The following is a 21,765-nucleotide window of genomic DNA, read 5'->3' as shown; positions in this document are numbered from 1 at the left end:
TGCAAGGAAAGTATCGTCCATATTTTGGGGAAATATATATCCATGGCATATGCATCTGTATGTGGAATGATTGGATCATAAGCATGTCATATTATATTAGCTTTAGTAGATATTGGTACAGAGTTGTTAATTGTGCTTGCACCATAATAATCTTTGAGAGATTCAGTTTAATTAACATTTAATCAACTGTGTGTTTTGATACCTCTTATTGTGAATTTTCCAACTTTATATTGTTTTTCTCCAGATTCGGTTTTGCTCATCCAAGTTACTGCATTGTTATATAAGTTTAAGAATAGCTACACTATTTACAAAAAGGCTGTTGGGATTTTCATTTGAGTAGTGATAATATATAGATCAATTTTGGAAGGTTGACATTCTAACAATATTGGTTCTTACAATCTATATCATAGCATGAATCCTTTTACTTACATCTTCTGAAATTGTAGCAAAATAATTTATGGTTGCAGTCTAGGGATATTATATATCATTGAATTTAGAATATTAATTGATTCAAATTTTTCATTTTTCTTTGGCTTATGAGTTACATACGATTGTTTTTGTATAATTTGATTATTTGCTGGGGGTGGGGTAGGGTGCATTTTTCCAAGATCCTTATTTATTGAGTTCTAAATTAATCTCCCTTACAAGAAAAAGTATTCTCATTTTAATCCATATTTTAATACTTAGATTTAGATAAGCTAGAATATACTGTCACACAAGTACCAGGAGTTAGGGACTGAACACATATTTTGAAGGGACATAGTTCCACCTGGTAAAGTCTTCTGGCTCTCAGAAATTTTTACCTATTCCCTGGGATTGGTACTATGGTATAGTGGGTTAAGCCACTGCTTGTGACACTGACATCCAATTTGAGCACTGGTTTGTGTTCAGGCTACTCCACTTCTGATCTAGCTCTCTGCTAATGTGCCTGGGAAGGCAGATGAATATGGCCCAGTTACTTGGGCCCCTGCCCCCCACCTAGGAGACACAGATAAAGCTCCTAGATTCTGGCTTTGACCTGGCCCAGCCCTGCCTGTTGTCGCTGTTTGGGGAGTGAACCAGTGGATGGAGGATCTGTCTTTCTACACCTGTACCTACCTGTACCTCTGCTTCTCTGCCATTCAAATAATTATATATAAATCTTAAAAATTATTTTTAATAGAAAGACTTTATTTAATAAATATAAATTTCATAAGTAAAACTTTTGGATTATAGTGGTTCTTCCCCCGATACCCGCCCTCCCACACCCAAACCATCCCACTTCCTACTCTCTCTTCCATCCCATTCTTCATTAAGTTTCATTTTTAATTTTCTTTGTTATACAGAAGATCAACTCTATAGTAAGTAAAGATTTCAACAGTTTGCACCCACACAGACACACAGAGTATAAAGTGCCACTTGAAGACTAGTTGTACCATAGTACAACACATTAAGGACAGAGGTCCTATGTGGGGAGCAAGTGTACAGTGACTCCTGTTGTTGACTTAACAATTGACACTCTTATTTATGATGTCAGTGATCACCTGAGGCTGTTGTCATGAGCTGCCAAGGCTATGGAAGCCTCTTGAGTTCACAAACTCTGACCTTATTTAGACAAGGCCATAGTCAAAGTGGAGGTTCTCTCCTTCAGAGAAAGGTACCTCCTTTTTTGATGGTCCCTTCTTTTCACCAAGATCTCATTCACAGAGATCTTTCCAATAGGTCATTTTTTTTGCCAGAGTGTGGTGGCTTTCCATGCCTAAAATACTCTCATGGGCTTTTTAGCCAGATATGAATGCCTTAAGGGCTGATTCTGAGGCCAGAGTGCTGTTTAGGGCATTTGTCATTCTATAAGTCTGCTGCGTGTCCTGCTTCTCATGTTGGATCATTCTCTCCTTTTACCATTGGCCGAATTCTTTACTTAACACAGAATTATTCTTAGGTGTTTAAATCCAGTTGAAAATTGATCCCTGTTAAAAATAAAAGTGGGAATAAGAGAGGGAGGAGATGTATAGTTTGGTACACGTTCCCTCAGACTTACCCATAAGGGTAAAACTAAACACTTGCCATGGGACTACAAATCCCATTAAATTGTCAGGTACCAATGCTATATTTTTTAAAAAGATTTATTTTATTTATTTGAAAGATAAAAAAAAGAGAGGTAGACACAGAGAGAGAGGCCTTCCATCCGCTGGTTCACTACCCACATGGCCACAATGGCCAGAGCTGCGTCAATCTGAAGCCAGGAGCCAGGAGCTTCTTCCGGGTATCCCACATGGGTGCAGGGGCCCAAGGACTTGGGCCACCCTCTACTGCTTTTCCAGGCCACAGCAGAAAGCTGTATTGGAAGAGGAGTAGCCGGGACTAGGACTGACGCCCATATGGGATGCCGGCACTGCAGGCCAGGGCTTTAACCCACTGCACCACAGTGCTGGCCCCTCATTGCCATCTTACTAGTTAATTTGATCAGTTTAAGTTCATAACTGATCATAAAGATAGGATTAAGTGTCAAAGGGATCACATAAATAAGACCAAATATGTGTTAATAATAATTGATAGAATTAAAAAAATTCATGTCCAGTCTCCTTGTAAAATATGTTCACACCATGCCAACATTCCCAAGAGTTCCACCCCATTGCTGGATAAACTCTAAGTATAGACTCTTACCTCAATATTTTCAGACCAGAAAGGCCCAAATTATCATTATCTATGTCATGTACATCTTATATAGTTGAAACTCTAAATATGGTCCATCTTGGAGCAAAATTCCTCTCCATCTGTATAGATTTGGTTCTAGAAAGCAAGCTCTCTATTTCCAAAATAAAATGGTGGCACAGATGTTAAGAGAGATGTTCTTGTTACAAAAAGGAGATAATGTATGAAAGAAAAGAGTCAATGGTTCCGAACAACTTTGAATCCCTGAAGGGAAAGTTTCTTCGATGATAAGTTTGGAGAATAATCTGTGGCTCAATCTTACACTTACTTGAGCTGCGGAAGTTCTCCCTCTGGCCATGGGGAGGTTCTCTTGTCCTCTGCCTTAGAGACTGTGACTCTCTGGCTTGGTCAACCTCTTGGCTGTCTGAGGTCCATCAAAGCATTCCTCCTCTTTCTGGAAGGACAGCTACATACATTTGCGTCTGAGTGGCTGCTTTAGCCTAGTCCTGCTCATAGAATGTTAGGAATCCAGCAACCCTTTCGTTTTATCTTCTCTCTGCCCCTGTAGTATGAACTGGCAGTGCTTCTGCTGATACAGCTGCGTCAAACATCTTGGTTGGTCCACTCTGTACGCCAGAAATTCAACTGACAGAATCCTCTGTAGATTCTCTGTAGATCTTTTCACAGTCCTGTGTTATTACACATTGTTTGTATTCTATATTTACTACATATCAGAGAAAACATACGATGTTTGTCTTTTTGGACCTTATTTCACCAAGCATGATGGGTTCCATTTGGATTAATCTTGTTGCAAAAGACAGGGTTTATTCTTTTTTATGGCTGAGAAGTATTTGATTGTGTGTGTGTCTGTGTGTGTATAACTTCAACTTAGAATCACAGGCTTAATGCACCACTAACCATAATGTTCAACAAATAAAATGTAGAAAGACCATTATTCCACAGGAGTATATAGACAAGAGCTAAAAACAGTAATCATAAGATTTCAGTTTCATTATTATACATTGTGTTCTTTTTTTAGGCATTCTATAATAACTGTCACATATCAGAGAAAGCATATATTTGTCTTTTTAGGACGGGCTTATTTCTTAAGCATAATGGTCTCCAGTTTTATACATTTTGTTGCAAAACACAGGATTTTATTCTTTTTGTAGCTAAATAGTATTCCACTTTGTGTTTATATCACTTTCTCTTTATTCAGTTTCCAGCTGGTGCATACCTGGATTGATTCCATATCTTAGCTGTTGTGACTTGAGCTGCCATAAACATGGGACTACAAATAACTTTTTCATATGAAGATTTCATTTCCTTTGAGTAAATTCCCAGGTGTGAGATGGCAAGGTTCTATGGTAGACTGTTTTCAGATTTCTGAGGAATGTCTATGCTGTCTTTCAAATGGCTGTACTGAGTTTACATTCCCACCAGCAGTGCGTTTGAGTTCCTTTTTCTCCACCTCCTTGCCAGCATTTATTATTTTTTGATTTTTGGATGATATTCTGACAGGGGTGAGTTGAAACCTTATTTTGGTCTTTATTTGCATTTCCCTGGTGGCTAGAGATCATACAAAAAAAATGCTCAGTTTAATGACTTCAACATGTATATAACCATGAAGTCATCACCATCGTCAAGAAACGTGCCATTCCTTGTATTTTGTTTATGCTTTCTTTAAACCTTTCCAACTTCACCATATACTCCCAGGCAAATACTGATCTGCTTTCAGGCACTGTAGATTTGCATCCATTTTTATGTAGTATATGCTGTTTGAATATTTTTGCTCAGCATGACAGTTTTGAGATTCATTCATACGGTTGCATGTATTAATGGTGTGTTCCTCTTTATTGCTGAGTAGTACCCCATTTTATGGATATACCACATTTGTTTATCCATTCACCTGATGATGGGTATTTGGGTTGTTTCCAGTTTTAGGCCATTACAAATAAAGCCCGCTATGAACATGCCTGTACAAGTCTTTGTGTTCTCCTGAGAAAATACCTATGACTTCGATTGCTGGGTCATACGGTAAGTGTATGTTTCACTTTATCAAAAAAGAAAGCCCAATTGTTTTCTGCAGTGGCTGTGTGGTGTGTTCCATCCGGGATGCTTGGGAGTGCCAGTTGTTCAGATTGCTTTCCAAAGCATGTTATGGTCAGTCTCTTTAATTGTAGCCTTCCAGTGTGTGTATCATACTATTATCTCCTTGTAGTTAATTTTCATTTTCCTGATAAAAAGATATTTTGAGCATTTTTTCTAGTTTCTAAAGGGATTTTTGTGTGTCTTTTGTACTTTGTTCTGATATCTTTCCCATAGTTAAGTGAGTTATCTTAACATTATTGACTTGTAAAAGGTCTTAACTTTGGAGGGCAATGCTGTAGCATGGTGGGTTAAGCCTCTGGCTGTGGCACTGGCATCCCATATGGATGCCGATTCTAGTCCCAGCTGCTCCTCTTCCGATCCAGCTCTCTGCTATGGCCTGGGAAAGCAGTAGAAGATGGCCCAAGTGCTTGGGCCCCTGCACCTGTGTGGGAGACCTGGAAGAAGCTCCTGGCTCCTGGCTTCAGATCGGCCTGGCTCTGGCCATTGTGGCCATGTGGGGAGTGAACCAGTGGATGGAAGACCTCTCTCTGTCCCCCCAACCCCCGTAACTCTACCTATCAAACAAATAAATTAAAGAAAAAAAAACTAAAAAAAAAAAAAAAGCGTTCTTAACTTTGTATGAACAAAAATCCTTTGCTGATACATACGTGGTGAATATCTTCTCCCAAACTGCTATCTACAGTTTGGTTTTCAAAGAAAATTTGAAGAAGTCCATTTACTTTTTATTCTATAGTTCATGCGTTTGTGTTCTAATAAACTTTTTCCTATGAATTCACAAAGATTATCTACTCTGTTTTTTGTATAGGTGTTTTTTCGTTTTTGATTGTACTTTTAGGACTGTGGTTCATGTTGAGTTTGTGTGAGGGTAATGATGGTATGGATATGTTGATGAACATATGCTACTGCAAGGATGTCTGCTCTGATGAGCACCATTTGTTTTGGAAACTTTCTTGTCCCTGTTATAATACCTTGTTGCCTTTGTAAAAAGTGTGACCATAATTGTGTTTGTTTAATTCTATTCCACTCGTCATTGTGTCTGTCATTCACTTGACCAAAGTATCTTGGTTAACATAGCTTTATATTAACTTTGAAATAACATGAGATGGTCCTCCAAACTAGCTATTTATTTTTAAAAATTGCTTTGCTTACTATACTCTGTCCCTTGAATTTATATATTTATATACACACATACACACATATATTAGAATTAGGTTAATTTCCACAAAAAAATTTAATGTAATTTGAATTGATTTGTGTCTAGAGATAAAATTAAAGATAATTGTCTTATAAAATGTTTAGCAATCTTAAGAGTGAACATGATGATTTTGTATTTGCGTAAATCCTTTTAAATTTGTCTCTGGGGAATTATACAATTTTATTGCACATTTCTAGGAAGTATTTTCTTAGATTTATTCATAAGGATGATGAATGTTATTCCTCCTTAATGAATAAGGGTGTTTTATTTGCTCCGCTTGTAAATGGAATTGTTCAGTGATTTGATTTTCCAGGTAGCATATAAGAATAAAGTTGACCAGAGTAGGCATTTGGCACGGAGGTTAAGCTACCACTTGGGAGGCCCATGTCCTATACTGGAGCACCTGAGTTTGAGTCCTGACTGCTTCTAGTTCCAGCTGCCTACAGTGCACACCCTGGGAGGCTGGAGATGATAGCTCAGGTACTTGGGTCTGCACCTGATGTTGAATACCCAGATTGAGTTCCAGGCTCCTGGCTTTGGCCTGAGTCAGCCCTAGCTGTTGTGGGCCTTTGGATTGTGAACCAGCAGGTGTAAGATTGCTATCTTCCAAATAAATAAATTTAAAAAGAAGTACATTTTGCATTTTAATGTTAGCTTGGATCTTGTGACATTGGTTATCATTGATTAGGTCTCAGTTATTATGACAAACATATCTTCATATGATAAGTTTTGCTTCTTTTCTAATATCTATGCTTTGTATTTCTTTTATTGCAATTTCTTAGTCCTCTAGTACAGTGTTGAAGTAGGAGAAGACGACATTCTTGCCCTGTTGCTGATATTAGAGATAAAACAAATCATTTGTTGACTCTTAAAATAAACTGTAGAATTTTCCTGTATATATGTTTTTTCATTGGAGAGATACAGAGAGGGACAGACAGACAGAGGAGTTCCCATATGCTGGTTAGTTTCTCAAATGCCCACCATGGATAGGCTGGGCTGAGTCTAAAGCCAGAAGCTAGGAACACAATGCAGTCTCCCATGTCCTGGCAAGAACCCACTTACTTGAACTATTGCTACTGTATTGCAGGGTCTGCATTGGTGGGAAGCTGGAGTAAAGAGCCAGAGCCTAGGCTGGCGCCGTGGCTCACTTGGCTAATCCTCCGCCTGCGGCGCCAGCACCCCGGGTTCTAGTCCTGGTTGGGGCACCGGGTACTAGTCCCATTTGCTCTTCCAGTCTAGCTCTCTGCTGTGGCCGGGTAGGGCAGTGGAGGATGGCCCAAGTGCTTGGGTCCCTGCACCCACACGGGAGACCGGGAGGAAGCACCCAGCTCCTGGCTTCAGGTTGGTGCAGCGCCGGCCGTAGTGGCCATTAGGGGAGTGAACCAAAGGAAGGGAGACCTTTCTCTCTGTTAGTCTCTCACTGTCTATAACTCTACCTGTCAAAAAAAAAAAAAAAAACCAGAGCCCAGGATAGAAGCCAGGCACTCTGATGAGGGTTGCAGGCATCTTAAATCACTAGTCTATACTACCACCGCAGCTCTAAGAGTTTCTCTGGGACTGGGATTGTGGTGCTGTGGGAACAATGGCATCCCATGTCAGCGCAGGTTCTGCTCCTGATCCAGCTTCCTGTTAACACTCCTCAGAAGGCAGCCAGAGATCACCCAAGTTCCGCCCATTAGGAAGATCCGCATGGGGTTCTGGGCGTCTGACTTTGGCCTGGACCAGCCTCGGCTGTTGGCTGCCATTTGGTGCATGAATCAGTGGATGAAAGATCTGTTTGTTTCTTCCTCTTTCTATCACTTGTCGCTCCCCCTCTTCAGGGAGGAATGACACTAAACCCTGCCTAGGCTTCATATCCGAGTCACGGCACCATTATGTCGCTCCCCCTCTTCGTGGAGGAACGACACAGGACCCTGTGCTGTTCTTTTGTCTGCTCGGCCCTCCCCGGGTTTGCTGCTGGTTCTTCCCGGGTTGGCTACCGTCCCTTCCACCTCCGTGGAAGGGCGGTTCCCCCTGCCACATTCCCCACTTCCGCGGGGGAGCGGCACACCGCCGGCCGGCTCTCTCGGGGGCTGCACAGGTGTTCCCTCAGATGTTCCTCTTAGATGTTCCTGGTGCATGTTGTCTCTCTCCTCCTTTATAGCCCTCTTCCGCCAATCCCAACTCGGCTGCCCACACGCCGAGTACGCTGCTCTCCTCCAATCAGGAGCAGGATCAGCTCCTGGAGGTCATCACTCAAGTTGGCAAGAGGCAGCTGCGTAGAAGCTGTTTTCTCCTCTCCCAGCGCCATATTGTGGAAGAGCAGATGCATAGAATAAGTCTTAATTCCAGTAACTCAGTCCAGTCCGGGTTGCTCCCCACAATCACTCTGCCTTCAAATAAATAAAACTTTATAATTTTTTTTAGATATTTTTGTCAGTTTGAAAAAGTCCCCAGCTGTTTTTAGTTTTCCAAAGACTTTATCATGAGTAGTGACTTCTGTCCATTGCTTTTTCCTGCGTCAGTTAAAATAGTCATGATTTCTATTCTTGTGTTAGTATGGTAATTTGATTTATGTTAAACAATCTTGCATTCCTTGAATGAATCCTATGTGGTCATGACCCTCTTTACTTATTGTTTGATTTGACTAGTTAGTATTTATACCTTTTTCAGGAGGAATATTTATTTGGTTAATAATATCATCATCATGTTAAGATTATGCTGGCTTTGTAAAATATGTTGTTCCTTCCTGGTTATTTTCTGAAAGTGTTCTGTAGCAATGGTATTATCTTGTGGTGCTTGTTGGAGTTAACCAGTTTATCCATCTGTTCCTTTGACCTACCTGTGTATCCTTTGCTAATAATGGTTTTCACTACTATACTTAGTAAGTCTTTAAATATCAGTGTGATTTTTCCTATACTTTTTTCTCTTAAAAAGCCATTTTTCCCTTTCTAGTTTATTTGATCTTGCATTTAATGTTTAGAATTAGCTCATCTATCAATGTATGGAGAGAACGCCTTCTGGAATTTTGATAGCTATTGTGTAAAACTTATATTTGTATAATTTTGCTAATTTTACTAAATTTTCAAAACCAAATACATCATATGTCCATTTATTTAGATCTTTTTTTGAATTTTTTTCATTTAGTTTTTGTAGTTATTGTGTAGATCTTATATATGTTAGATTTCTGTTTTATTTTGTAGAAAGCTGTTACAAATAGTATTGTTGCCACTTTGATTTGCAGTTGTTTATTACTAGTTTTTAGAAAAATGATTGTTTTGTTCATTAACCTTACCTCCTGCTACTTTTCTAAACTCTTGTATTTTAGGAGATTTTTTTTTTTGGTAGGTCTACAACAGTATTTCTGTGATGCACTGATTTTTAGGTTTTTTTCTTTGGTAAAAAAGCTACATGTATAATGATAAAATTTCTTTTAAAACTAGTGCTTTATTCCAATTAATTTCAGTAAGGAAATATTTTTATTAAATTCAAAATATTTTAAGATGCAGTTTTCCTAAACCTCTTTACTGCTCTTGATATTTATATGGTCATGACTTTTTAAGAAATATTATTTATTTTCAAGTCAGAGCTAGAGAGAGAGAGGGAGGGAGGGAGGGAGGGAGGGAAGGAGGGAGGGAGAATCTTCAATCCATTGATTTACTCTCCAGATGGCTGCAATGGCTAGAGTGGAGCAAGGCAGAAGCTAGAAGCCAGGAGCTTCATTTGGGTCTCCCATGGGGTGCAGGGGCTCAAACACTCGGACCATCTTCTGCTGCTTTTCCTAGGTGATTAGCAGGGAGCTCCCTGGGAAGCGGAGCAGTTGGGACACGAACTGGTGCCCATATGGGATGCCGGTGTCACAAGTGGTGGCTTTGCCCATTACACCACGATGCAGGCCTCAATATGGTCAGGACATTTAAATAACCAGATTTTTAAAAAATGATTTATTTATGTGTTTGAGAGATAGTAATAGACAGATGGACATACAGAGTGAGTGCTGCTCTGTGCTGGTTTCCCAGATGCACACAATAGTCGAAGCAGGGAACTGGAACTCAGTCCATGTCTCTCCTTGGGTGGCAGGGACCCAACTGCTTGAGCCATCATTTGCTGCCTCTGCAGGTATGCATTGCAGTAAGGAGGAACTGGGAACAGAGCTAGGACTTGAACCTAGGCATGCAGATCTGAGATGCAGACATCTTCACCTGCGTTTTAACCACTAGCCCACCAGTCTCTTCCTCTATTGGTTTTACAGTGTACCAGATGGTCTCTGTTGGTGAAGATACCATAGATGATTAAAAAAGAAAAGATATGTTATATTGTAGGTGTTGACTGTAGTGTTCTAAAAATACATCATGGTGCTAATAGTGTGAAGTATGTATATTTTCTAACTATGGAATTGTTCAGTTTAACTCTTTAATTCCATCAGCTTTTGCTGTTTCTATTTTGAGATTGTTTTGGGACACCTATAATTTCGCTATGTATCTTCCTAGTGAATTCTTCGTTTTGTTGTTAGTTCTTAGTTCTTTTGTTGTTAGTTGTTCTTAGTTTTGTTGTTACTTCCATATCACTCTTATGCTTGAATGTTTTTAGTATAATAGCTCCAGCATTCTTATACTTACTGTTTGCACAGTGAGGCTGCTTTCATATGTCGTCTGCTTTGAACCTCGCTGTGGGTCTGCTGCAGGCAGCTTGAGTCTTACATTTTTAAAATGAGCTTGTCTGTCTGCTGTTCATTTAAAGGGCTGATAGAATGTTCATTGTTTTCTGTTTGTCTCCTCTGGTCCGTGGTTCTCTCTAGCTGCTATCTTGTTGCTCAAATATTTTTAATATTATACTTTAATGTATATAATAATTGCTGAGTTTAATTTCATTCATAATGACTGAGTTTAATTTCATTTTGACGACATATTTTTGCTTATCTAGAGATCATAGTATATAAATTTATTTTTCATTGTTTACTTGGAGTAAAATTGTGTAACTTTATGTTAGATATAGAAAACTTATAATCACTGAGGTTTCTTTACTCAGCTACCATGTTCAAACTTCCCCTCTGAAATGACAGTTATACCCATATGTTATACCTATTGATACTTTAACACAGATTCCTGAGGCCTTATTCAGTGTTGTTTTAAATTCTTTAGTTTAATTTATTGATCTAAAAGTGTTTTGACTTTTTAAGTTGTTATCTCTATTCTATTGAATTCAGTGAAATTTTTATGTCCTAAGTATTAAAATTTTCCATTTTTTGTTGTTTCTGTTTATCTTCTAAGATTTACTGTCTTTTGATTTCTTTCAAGCACATTTTCATGTGTCTCTTGAGACATAGTTATCGTAGCTCTTTAGAAGTCTTTAATAATTCAGACATCTGAAATTCTGGGATTCCATTCATTTGTCTTTTCCCTTGATAATAGATTACATTTTCTTGATTTTTCTGTCAGTTTAATTTTCATTGTGTCATAAAACTATGACTGTTACATCCTGTACCATCTGAGTTCTGCTGTAGTCCCCTGCAGGTCGATGTTTTTGCTTTAGCAGGAAATCCCCTTCAGATCAGGGAGTCTGTCCTTCTGTGGGCAGTGACTCAGATCAGCTCAGGTCTCAAAGACCGCTCTGCCGGTCTGAGCCCTTCCTCATGCACGTACGTGAAGGGTTAGGTGGTGACCTGTGCGTTGTCAAATCCCAGCTCAGTTCTCTAAGCCTCTGTAGGGTGCTTAAGACATACCGGTGCATGTGTGTTCAGCACCTTGGCTGAGCCTTATGCAGAACACTTTCTGAACTTCTCTCCCCTCTGAGATTTTACCCTCACACTGCTGTGTCTCTAGGCTTCGTTCCTTGGTTCTCCCAGTCAGAGGAGCACAGGTTTCTATCGGAGTTTTATGTCTGTGCATATGCTACTTACAGCTCAGCTGAGTGAGAGAAAAATAGTGACTAGCCTAGAGTCTGCCCGTGTGCGCTGCCTCGTTCAGCTGACTCCCTTTGCTTCTCAGAGTCTGCAGGTCAGCATTCATTTGAGTCAGAGTGAAAAACTGGAATTCCTGTGATTCATGGGTGTGAGGAATTAGAGCCAGCAGCAAATTTCAACTCCAGATGAGGAGGAGCCTAGTGACTGTTCATTAGTTAATGAGTTAAGACTTTGCAGAGTTGTTCAGCTTTTCTCATAATTTATATCCTTAGGTATCTGTTTTATTTAAATGTTCAAGTTTACTCCACAAATTGACCACAGTATTCTTAGTTTCCATCCTAATGTCATAGGATCTGCAGTGATATTTCCTCATTCATTCCTAATACTATTCATTTGTCTCCAGTAATATTTTGTTTGTTCTACTAGCTCTAGTTAGAGGTTTAATCAGTTTTATTAGTTCTGTTTCCATTTTTCTCATTTGAAAATTAGTAAAATTAGCATTCTCTTCTTTTTTTTAGCTTCTTAAGAGAACAGCAGAGGGCATTCATTTCCTACATTTCTCTTTCCCTTGTATATGTAAAACTGTTCATTTTCCCTCAAATATTACTTTCCATGTGTGCAGCTTTTCCCCAGCCTGAAGTTGCTCCCTAACCCGTCTGCTTATTTCTGTTGTGTATTCACAAGAGGTTCTCCTTGTCTCCAGGGTTCTCTATGTGTGCAGCTCGTTTTTAAGATTTATTTATTTATTTATTTGAAAGGCAGAGTTACAGAAAGAGAGGGAGATACCACACACACACACACACACACACCCTCACACAGTGTGTGGAATCTACACCAAGATTACCAGGCATGAAAAAAAGCAGGAAAACACAACTTGTGATGGTTAGAATAAGCAAACATCAAAATCAAGCCAGAACCAAGGAGATACACTGAAATTTATAAAACGTTGCTGAAAGAAATCTAAGACAACTGAAATAGAAAAAAATCCCACATTTATAGGTGGCAAGATTTAATACATTATTACAAAGCAATAGTAATCAATGCACTAATAATACAAGGGTAGAGCTGTAGACAAGTGGTACAGAAATAAACCCATACAGCTACAACAAACTGATTATTGATAAGGGTGCCAAGTCTGTTTCTTATGAAAATGATGATATCTTCAACAAATGGTACAGGAGCAGTAAGGTTTCCTTGTGATCTTTGTTCTGAATTCCAAGCTGTGTAATATTAATATATCTAACCCTGCTTTATGTTTCTGTTTCCCAGGTATATATTTAATTCTCAGTGTTCAAATATTTTTTTGTTTGGATGATTCTCTTTTTTTAAAGATTTATTTATTTATTTGAAAGGCAGGGCATGAGAGAGAGAGAGAAGAAGGAAAGAGGGCTTCTGTGTGCTGGCTCCCTCCCTCAGTGGTCACAGGGCCAGGGCTGGGCCAGGCGGAAGCTAGAAGCCAGGAGCTCCATTCTGGTCTCCCACATGGGTGGCAGGGGCCCAAGCACTTGTACTGCCATCCGTTACCTTCCCAGGCACATTAGCAGGAAGCAGAGCAGCGGGGACTTGAAACAGCGCTCATATGGGATGCCAGCATCGCAAGCTGCGGCTTAACCCTCTGTATGACAGCACTGGCCCTGGAGGTATTTCTTACATGTAGCACACATTGAGGTTTGCTATGTGACCCACCCTGAAAACCATTTTATCTTAATGATTTACTAAGGAAAAAAAAAACTACATCAAAGTATGTTGTGAAGAATTTTTGTAACGCAAAAAGGGAAATGCCTTTAGGTTCTATCTCTAATAGAGTAATTACAAAATGAAGCACTAATTACAATGAAGATAAAGTGGTTATTTTAATGTCTAACAGAAAAATTCGAATAGAATATTATCAGGAATATATAGGGATATTACTTAATGATGTAGGGTCAGAACTTCAATTAAAAAAACCCAATTCTAGGCCGGCGCCGCGGCTCACTAGGCTAATCCTCCGCCTAGCGGCGCCGGCACACTGGGTTCTAGTCCCGGTCGGGGCGCCGGATTCTGTCCCGGTTGCCCCTCTTCCAGGCCAGCCCTCTGCTGTGGCCAGGGAGTGCAGTGGAGGATGGCCCAGGTGCTCGGGCCCTGCACCCCATGGGAGACCAGGAAAAGCACCTGGCTCCTGGCTCCTGCCATCGGATCAGCGCGGTGCGCCGGCCACAGCGCGCCGACCGTGGCGGCCATTGGAGGGTGAACCAACAGCAAAGGAAGACCTTTCTCTCTGTCTCTCTCTCTCACTGTCCACTCTGCCTGTCCAAAAAAGAATAAAAAAAAAAAAAAAACCAATTCTAGGCCAACGCTGTGGCTCAATAGGCTAATCCTCGGCCTGTGGTGCCGGTACCCCGGGTTCTAGTCCTGGTCGGGGCGCCAGATTCTGTCCCAGTTGCACCTTTTCCAGTCCAGCTCTCTGCTGTGGCCCGGGAGTGCAGTGGAGGATGGCCCAAGTGCTTGGGCCCTGCACCTGCGTGGGAGACCAGGAGGAAGCACCTGGCTCCTGCCTTCGGATTGGCGCAGTGCACCAGCCTTAGCAGCCATTTGGGGAGTGAACCAACAGAAGGAAGACCTTTCTCTCTGTCTCTCTCTCTCTCTAACTCTGCCTGTCAAAAAAAAAATTCTAAACGTCTGTTTGCCTAATTACTGAGTTTCAAGACAGATGAAAGAACACTAGGAAGAAATAGACAAATCCACAGCTATAGCTGAAAGCTTCAAACACACAGATATCCTTCATTAGCTGCTTCACTCCCCAGTTGTCCGCATTGTCAGGCTGAAGCCAGTAGTCAGGAGCTTCATCTGGGTCTCCCTGGTGAGTCAGGGTCCCAACCCCATAGGCCATCTTACACTGTTTTCTCAGGCACCTTAGCAGGAAGCTAAGCTTCATCCACTGCACCACAGCACAGTCCCGATCTCCAACTGTTAGCATGATCCCTTCAGTTTAGAGACTTTGATGGGCCCCACCTCAGTGTCTGCAGCATAATTTCCTATTCATTGTTAATACAGGGTTACAGCAGATGTTATTAATGCATAGCTTTGTGTACTACTTTGATGTATTATTAATATATAGTGATGGACTTTAGTTTACTAATTTTAGGCTCACATTTTGTTTCTTATCTCCAAGATTGTTATCCTTTATGGTTATGTGTCCTGTGTCTTGAAGAGGATTTTTCCATGTATTTTATATGGTTATTATTATTTTTTATTGTTTTAGGCAAGATGGTAAATTGATTTCCTGTTGTTCTTTCTGGAAGTAGTAGTCCAGGCTTCTGAGTAGTGTCAGACAGAAGCACTTCTTTAGCTTTCTTCAGCGTTGTACTGTTGCTGTCCGTGTGTCTCTATTTGGGAGTTATAAAATGTGTTTTTTGTCTTTAGTTTGGACAAATAGTTTGTTACTTGAATTTCTGGAAACCCATTGCACCATTTCTTCCAGCACCTGCTGTTTCTGATGAGAAGTGAGCTTCCAGTGATACCGATCACACCCTGACTCCAGCATCACTGTTGACCCTGTGGAGCTTTGGGGGTTTTCTCTTTATTTTGAGCTGATAGCACGTTGAGCCTGTAATACCTCAGAGTGAAGTTATTTGAGTGTTTTCTGTCAGATGCTTGCTGAGCTTCTTGATCTGCTCATTTATGTCCTTCATTAGATCCAAGGCCTTTGGGCATTTATTTCATGTTTTCTCGCTAGTCACACTGTCTCCTTTTTTGGTTATCAGTTTCACATATGTTATACTAAGATATATATATTGGTCTACAGACCAAATGAAGCTTTATTCATTTTTTATTGTGTTGAAATTCACATGAATTCAAATTAATCATTTTAGTTTGAACAGTTTAGTAACATTTGCACAACCACAGTGTTGTGCAACTACCAGCTCTGTGTAGTTCTATTTTAATAAATGACCTCAAAAAAATTCTCGTATTGATTAAGCAGTTATTCCAACTCTCATTTTTTCCATGTGTTTGTAAATGATGTGAACCACATTCCTTGACTAGTGGCCAGAACTATTTGCTGAAGAAATTTTCCTTTTCACATTTTGTGGTCTCGGTACTCTTAATGAAAATCAGTTGGCGTATATGTATGAGGTATTGCAGGACTCTATTCTGATCCACTATTCTTTCCTTATGCTAGTGCCAAACTGTTTTGATTGTTGTAGCTTTATAGTAAGTTTCAAAATTTGGAAGTGTGAGTCTGCCAACTTTGTTCATTTTTTTCAAAATTTTTTAGGCATTTGGAGCTACTTACAATTTAATTCAGATTTGAGAGTCATATTTCCATTCTTCAAATAAAACTGCTAGAATGTTGATGTATAGCACTGTATCTGTACATGGCTTTTTATATTATTGTCAAGTGTGAAAGAAGAAATAAAAGTATGCATTTGTTTATATGTAAATATATGTTTATGTTTATATATTTGTATATCCTCTATATATTACATTTATTGGGTATATTTATATATTTATACATATATGTATGTATTTACACATATATGTATAAATATATATATAAAAGAGGGTACTTCAGAAATTTCATGGAAAATGGAAAGAAAAGTTTATTTTGATGCAAAAATGATTTATAATTTTATGTATAATTTATTATATGCATTTTCCTTGAACATTATGAAGACTGTGTGTGAGTATGTATGTATCTGAAAATACATGCAAACCACAAAAAGCTACTGGAGCTAATACAAGAAGTCAGCAAAGTCAAAGGATACAAGATCAACACACAAAAATCAGGTATGTTTCTGTATACTAGCCATGAACAGTTCCATAAAGAATTTAGGAAAACAGATTTACAAGATCTTTCAAAGAATTATCAGGATGTAATTAACCAAAGAGGTTAAAGACTCATACTTTGAAAATTAGGAAACATTCCTAAAGGAAGTAAAATAAGACCAACATGATTGGAAAGACATTTTATGTGCCAAAATTTAAAGACTTAATGTTGTTAAATTGACTACATAGGGAGAGAATAAAATTTTTAATAGAATTTTTAGTGATGGCTCTATTATTTTGTCACTTAAAAGTGTCATCCTTTTATGTTGTAAAGAGAAATCAGGTGTTCATTGTACTGAGAATCCCCAAGCCTTCACTTCAAGCATAAATAAGAATTCCATACAGTTAGTGCTCGTTCCATTTGTAGTTGCCTTTGTCTCTTCTGTGTTTGTTTCTGTAAGCCTTTGGCCGTTTTCCAGCTCTTCTTTCAAAGCTGATTCTGAGAAATTTTGCTTGATTTTTTTGTTTCTTTTTTGAACAATCTTTTCAAGTGGCATGTCATTCTATAAATTTTTATTCTTTTTCTTCCTTTTATACAGAATGGGCAAATCTGATCCGATTTTAAATTTACTGATTGACATTATCCTTTTGTCTTTGTTCCACTATTAAACATACCTAGATTTTTTCCTCTGATTTCTTTGTGTTTCAGGTCTATAATTTCCATTCTGTATGTTTTCTAGTTTGCATTTCCCTGGTATGTTTTTCCTGTATGCTTATTTCTTATGACCACATCATCCTTTATGTCTCTGAATACATTTATGCTAACTACTTTAAAGCCCTTGTCTGTCAAATACCACATCTGTGTTGTTTTGAACCAGTGTGCATCATAATTTTGTGTACTTTTCCAATCTAACGATTTTTGTGATATCCTCAACTTTTTAGATAATGCTGTTAGATTCATCTGGCTTATCTCTCTTCCACAGAATGCTGATTGGTTCTACTAATGTGCTGGACTCACCTTTCTAAGACCTGTCTCCTCACACCCGACCGGCTGTCAGACTCCGAGCATTTGCTGTTTCTGACCTCCTTGCTACATCACCCGTGCTCGTGAAGGTGGCGCAGCAGCCAGCGATCTGGGGTCCTTTAGACACGTGGTTCCGAGCTCCTGTTTGTGTTTCTCCACACTGCCTTGGGTTTCTGCCGTCACTTCCCATACTCACCGGGGTCTGAAATTTGTCCTCTTACTTTTGGCATCCAGTAGCCTGTGACTTTCTGCCGTGTAGTTTTTGTAGTGTCTGTCCTACTGAGTATGGTGATCTGGTTATACCTTGATTTGCCTTCTCCTGTAGTTAGTGATGTTGAGCATTGTCTCTGATTTCTGTGTAGCCACGGCTGCCTTGGGTGTTGTGTTGCTTGGAAGGGCTTCTCTGCTGCTTGTGCGGGCCCTGTGTGCTCTGTGTGTTCCTCAGTAATGTCCTGCCCCAGACGTATTCACATTGATAGTACACACAGATAGTGAGGGCTCTTCATAGGGAATTCCCTGTCCAGTGTTCTTGAAGATTTTTGTTCTGTACTTTCTTACAATTTTTATATGTCAGTACTGGTTAGTAATAACTCCTCTTTCTGTGTATAGTCTGCTAATTTTGTGTCTTATATTTAAATAACATTTACCTCAATTCCACATAGTAGAGAAAAAGTATTTTAGTATATATAAGGAAAAGATGCTAAGTTAATAACACGAATGTATTGCATATATTGTAGTATGAAAATTTGTTAATTCATTTTTCCTTTTTATTATTTTAAATTTATAAAAATTATGAGGTAGTACTATAGTTTCCATGCAACCCTCACCCCCTTTCCCTTATTAAAACCTCGTATTAGTATGTTTGTCATGATAAATGAACAAGATTTATTAATTCTAAGAACAGCTGTTAAAAGATCATATTTATTTAAGCTTGAATGTAGACAGATTTATGCCAGTGTGAATACTGTTCAGTGTTGCACAGTCCATATAACATGAGTGTAAAGGCTGTGTGCAAACTCCTCTTCTGTTTGGAGAGTGATTTAACACTTTCACTACCTTTGTTCACCATTTACCTTTATGCTTCAAAATATATCAGTGCATGTTTTGAGAGAAAGTGCATCATGAGCCCATATATATTTGGGAAACATCATATCATTGGAAGTTTAATATGTTCATTACCAGTAAGCAGTCCTTATCATTGCTAATTTAACTTTGTTAAATCTTGTTAAACAATTTAACAAGTATCTTTTTCCATCTTAAACCATATTCCTCAAATGAAACATCTATTAAAACTTGAAGAATCCTGTGGAAACTATTAGGGAAATTACTTCCTCTGAATAACAATTAAAATATTTCTCAATTTGGAAATCAAATATTATATAAACCAGATATGAGCATGACGTGATTGAGTCATACTGTTGGCAAAAGAATTTTCTTTGATGGTCTGCAATGTAGCCATGCCTTGGATATGTTATTTACATATCCTGAATTCCTAGCCATTTATAGTTCAAAATATATAGGACAATATAATGAGATCCTAGACCAATCAGATGAGTGGTTGGCCTTACCTGACTTCTATGTCCCTGTCTCCAGTGGAGGTGGTAAGTGGAGGCAGTCGTCCCAGAGTGTGTAGTGTTAAGTGTTTATCAAGTGCCTGTGATAAACTGGGTGCTGTTTCATGTATACAAAGTTGGTTACTGTTACTGTACCTGTTTTAAAAATGAGGGCAGTGGAACTTAAGAGAGTTGTCTGATTCACCTAGCATCCTAAAGTTAGTCAGTGGCAGAGATGGTATCGGACCTTGTTTTGTGTGTATCTTTCTTGACTTATTGTACATAATTAGCCGTGGTAATATGTTTGTGATATACATTATCCTTATATTAAGGACTATCAAACTGAGTTAACTTAGGCCAAGTAATTTTTCCAGAATTTCACATTTACGAAATTACAGACATAGGACTTTAAATTGGAGATTATTAAAAATAAGTGCCATTTCCTTTCCAACTTGGATCCATCTTTGTACAACTAAAACACTTCATTATGGATCATCTGATCACATTTGGTTCCATATGAGGTGTTGGCCTTGTAGGGGTTCCACTGTAACTTCAGGGATGGTCCAGTCAGCCTTCAGTCTCAACAGTTTGTTATCCGTGAAGTTGTTGTAGGCTATGATGTTGGTCTGATCCAGGTTTAGAGGGAAAATTTAAAGCTCTGGTGTATGATTCCACCTATAAGATAGGGGAAGTAGTCACACACTTAGAAACAGAGAGTACAAAGATGGCTCCCAGCATCCAGGTGAAGGGGAGATGAGTTGTAGGTGGGTATGGAGTTGAAGTTTTGTGAGCTGAAAAAATTCTCAAGGTTGGTTCAACAATGTGAGTATACCTAATACTACAGAGATGCACACTTAGAGGTAAGATGAAAAATTTCGTATCATGTCTGTTTTATTTAGAAAGAGGTAAGATGAAAAATTTCGTATCATGTCTATTTTATTTCTGTTAAGAAGTTGAAACCTTTAAGGAATCTCCTTTGAGAGTTCCTCCATGTAAAGTTGACGTGGGTGACTTGGAGGGACCCGCCACTCACGGCTTTCTCCTTTATTCACAGTGATCTGCAGCCCTGGATCTTACAATCCCCGTGATGGAATTCACTGCCTTCAGTGCAATAACAGCCTGGTATATGGAGCCAAAGCATGCATTTAGGCCATCATCTTGACTTACCCGGTGGTTTATTAAACATACAATTATATTTTGAAATATTAATATATAATAAATCACTATTATGCAAAAATATATCAGATTTTACAAAAAATGGTGTCATTGTTTTAATCAAATACTGTTTGTCCAAGTGCTTTCTAATTTCAGACCTACATGTGGCCCCAGAATATCTCTTGTGTCATGGCGTTTTAAAAATGGTGCTGTGCACTTGGCAGGTCACTTCAGATGCCGCTTGGAACGCCAGCATCCCACTTGGAAGTGCCTCGTTTCAAGTCCTGGATCCACTCCTGCTTCAGCTCCCTGCCAGGGCACACCCTGGAAGGAGCAGGTGACGGCTCACATTGTTGGGCTCTTGCCCCTCCTGGGGAAGACCCCAGTTGAGTTCCTGGCTGTTGGGATCAGCCCTGGCCTACCCCAGATCTTGTGGGCATTTAGGGAGTGATCTGGCAAATGAGAGATCTGTCTCCCTCACTGTGTCTTGTCTGCTTTTCAAATAAATAAATATGTGAAAATTGTTTCAATCATACTGTGTTGGATTAGTGCCCCACAAATTTTAAGGTTTTATTAAAAATGTCCCACCTTATCTTTATTATGTGTTCATTATATTCAGGCCACCACATTCTTCATAATGACTTCTATTTCACCTTGTTTGATTCCTCTGACTGACTTCACATGCTTTTCCTCATTCTACATTGATCTTTCCTAGTTCACAGCCACTTTGAAAGTTGGGACCCCTACTACAGTGTTTCCCCCACCTTGAGCATATGGCCTTGTCACAGCCACATGGTGAGGTTTTCATTTCATTCTGTGTGGTTATCTTAAGCTTTTCAGTTTCGAGTCCCTTAAATTACCTTTTTGACATTTGGGAATGCAGTAATCATTGTGTGTACCTAAATTACCACTTGAACTTTCCCACTGAAGAGACCGATGAGGTCTTTTCCTTCCCTGAGAACACCTCTACTAACGAGAGTCAGCCGGTCAAGCTCTGAGTTCATTCTGTCAAATGCTGTTGACAGCCATTCCTGCCAGCCCAGACTGGCATTCACCCTCTCAGTGTGAGATGCTGTATCTGAATATGAAAAATTAGCAGATATTCAGAGTTTAAACATAGAGAAGTGCATGAGTAACTTATGCAATGAATAGTTTCTCTGTGTCCTACTTATATTTGTGTCAGCTTTACTCTCTGGGACATCCTCTGTCTTGCTCTTCACACTTCCTGTTTAAAAGGATGTCAGCTTTTATGAACAGCAGATGTAGTCTAGTGGGATCCCAGCACAACTGTGCAGCACACTGACAGGAAAAGTTCACCTACACCACACACCTGATGACCCTGTAAAAATAGACCAGTGACTGAATAAGCCTCTCATTTGGTTTCCTATGGACAAGTACAACCCCGAGGTTCTCACCCAGAGGAAAAGAAACAGCCTGTGGGCATATTCCTTCAAAAACCACTTCA

General features: G+C 39.3%; 1 protein-coding gene across 46 annotated transcripts in view; it reads left to right on the top strand.

The window, feature by feature from the left end:
* ZPBP (zona pellucida binding protein) overlaps positions 1–20,830 on the top strand; it is a 72,936-nt gene extending 52,106 nt beyond the window's left edge. For 4 of the 46 annotated variants that reach the window (XR_016222918.1, XR_016222906.1, XR_016222888.1 and 1 more), the window contains 4 exons: positions 3,854–3,978; positions 4,573–4,671; positions 16,476–16,589; positions 17,552–20,830. Coding sequence is in view for 2 of the 46 variants with exons in the window: in XM_051853179.3 (XP_051709139.1) it covers positions 20,200–20,294 (95 nt within the window). In the remaining 44 variants the exon portion in view is untranslated. Of the gene's footprint in view, positions 1–3,853; positions 4,672–5,108; positions 16,590–17,551 lie in introns of all 46 variants that reach the window. The other 42 variants (XR_016222903.1, XR_016222884.1, XR_016222909.1 and 39 more) reach the window with 25 other exon arrangements.
* Positions 20,831–21,765: the final 935 nt, after the last annotated feature.

The sequence above is a fragment of the Oryctolagus cuniculus genome, chromosome 16 (assembly GCF_051225735.1).
Source record: "Oryctolagus cuniculus isolate XC-2025 breed Fujian yellow rabbit chromosome 16, ASM5122573v1, whole genome shotgun sequence".
NCBI lineage: Eukaryota > Metazoa > Chordata > Mammalia > Lagomorpha > Leporidae > Oryctolagus > Oryctolagus cuniculus.
Note: the sequence above shows the minus strand (reverse complement) of the source record. Positions and strands in the feature narration are given on the sequence as shown.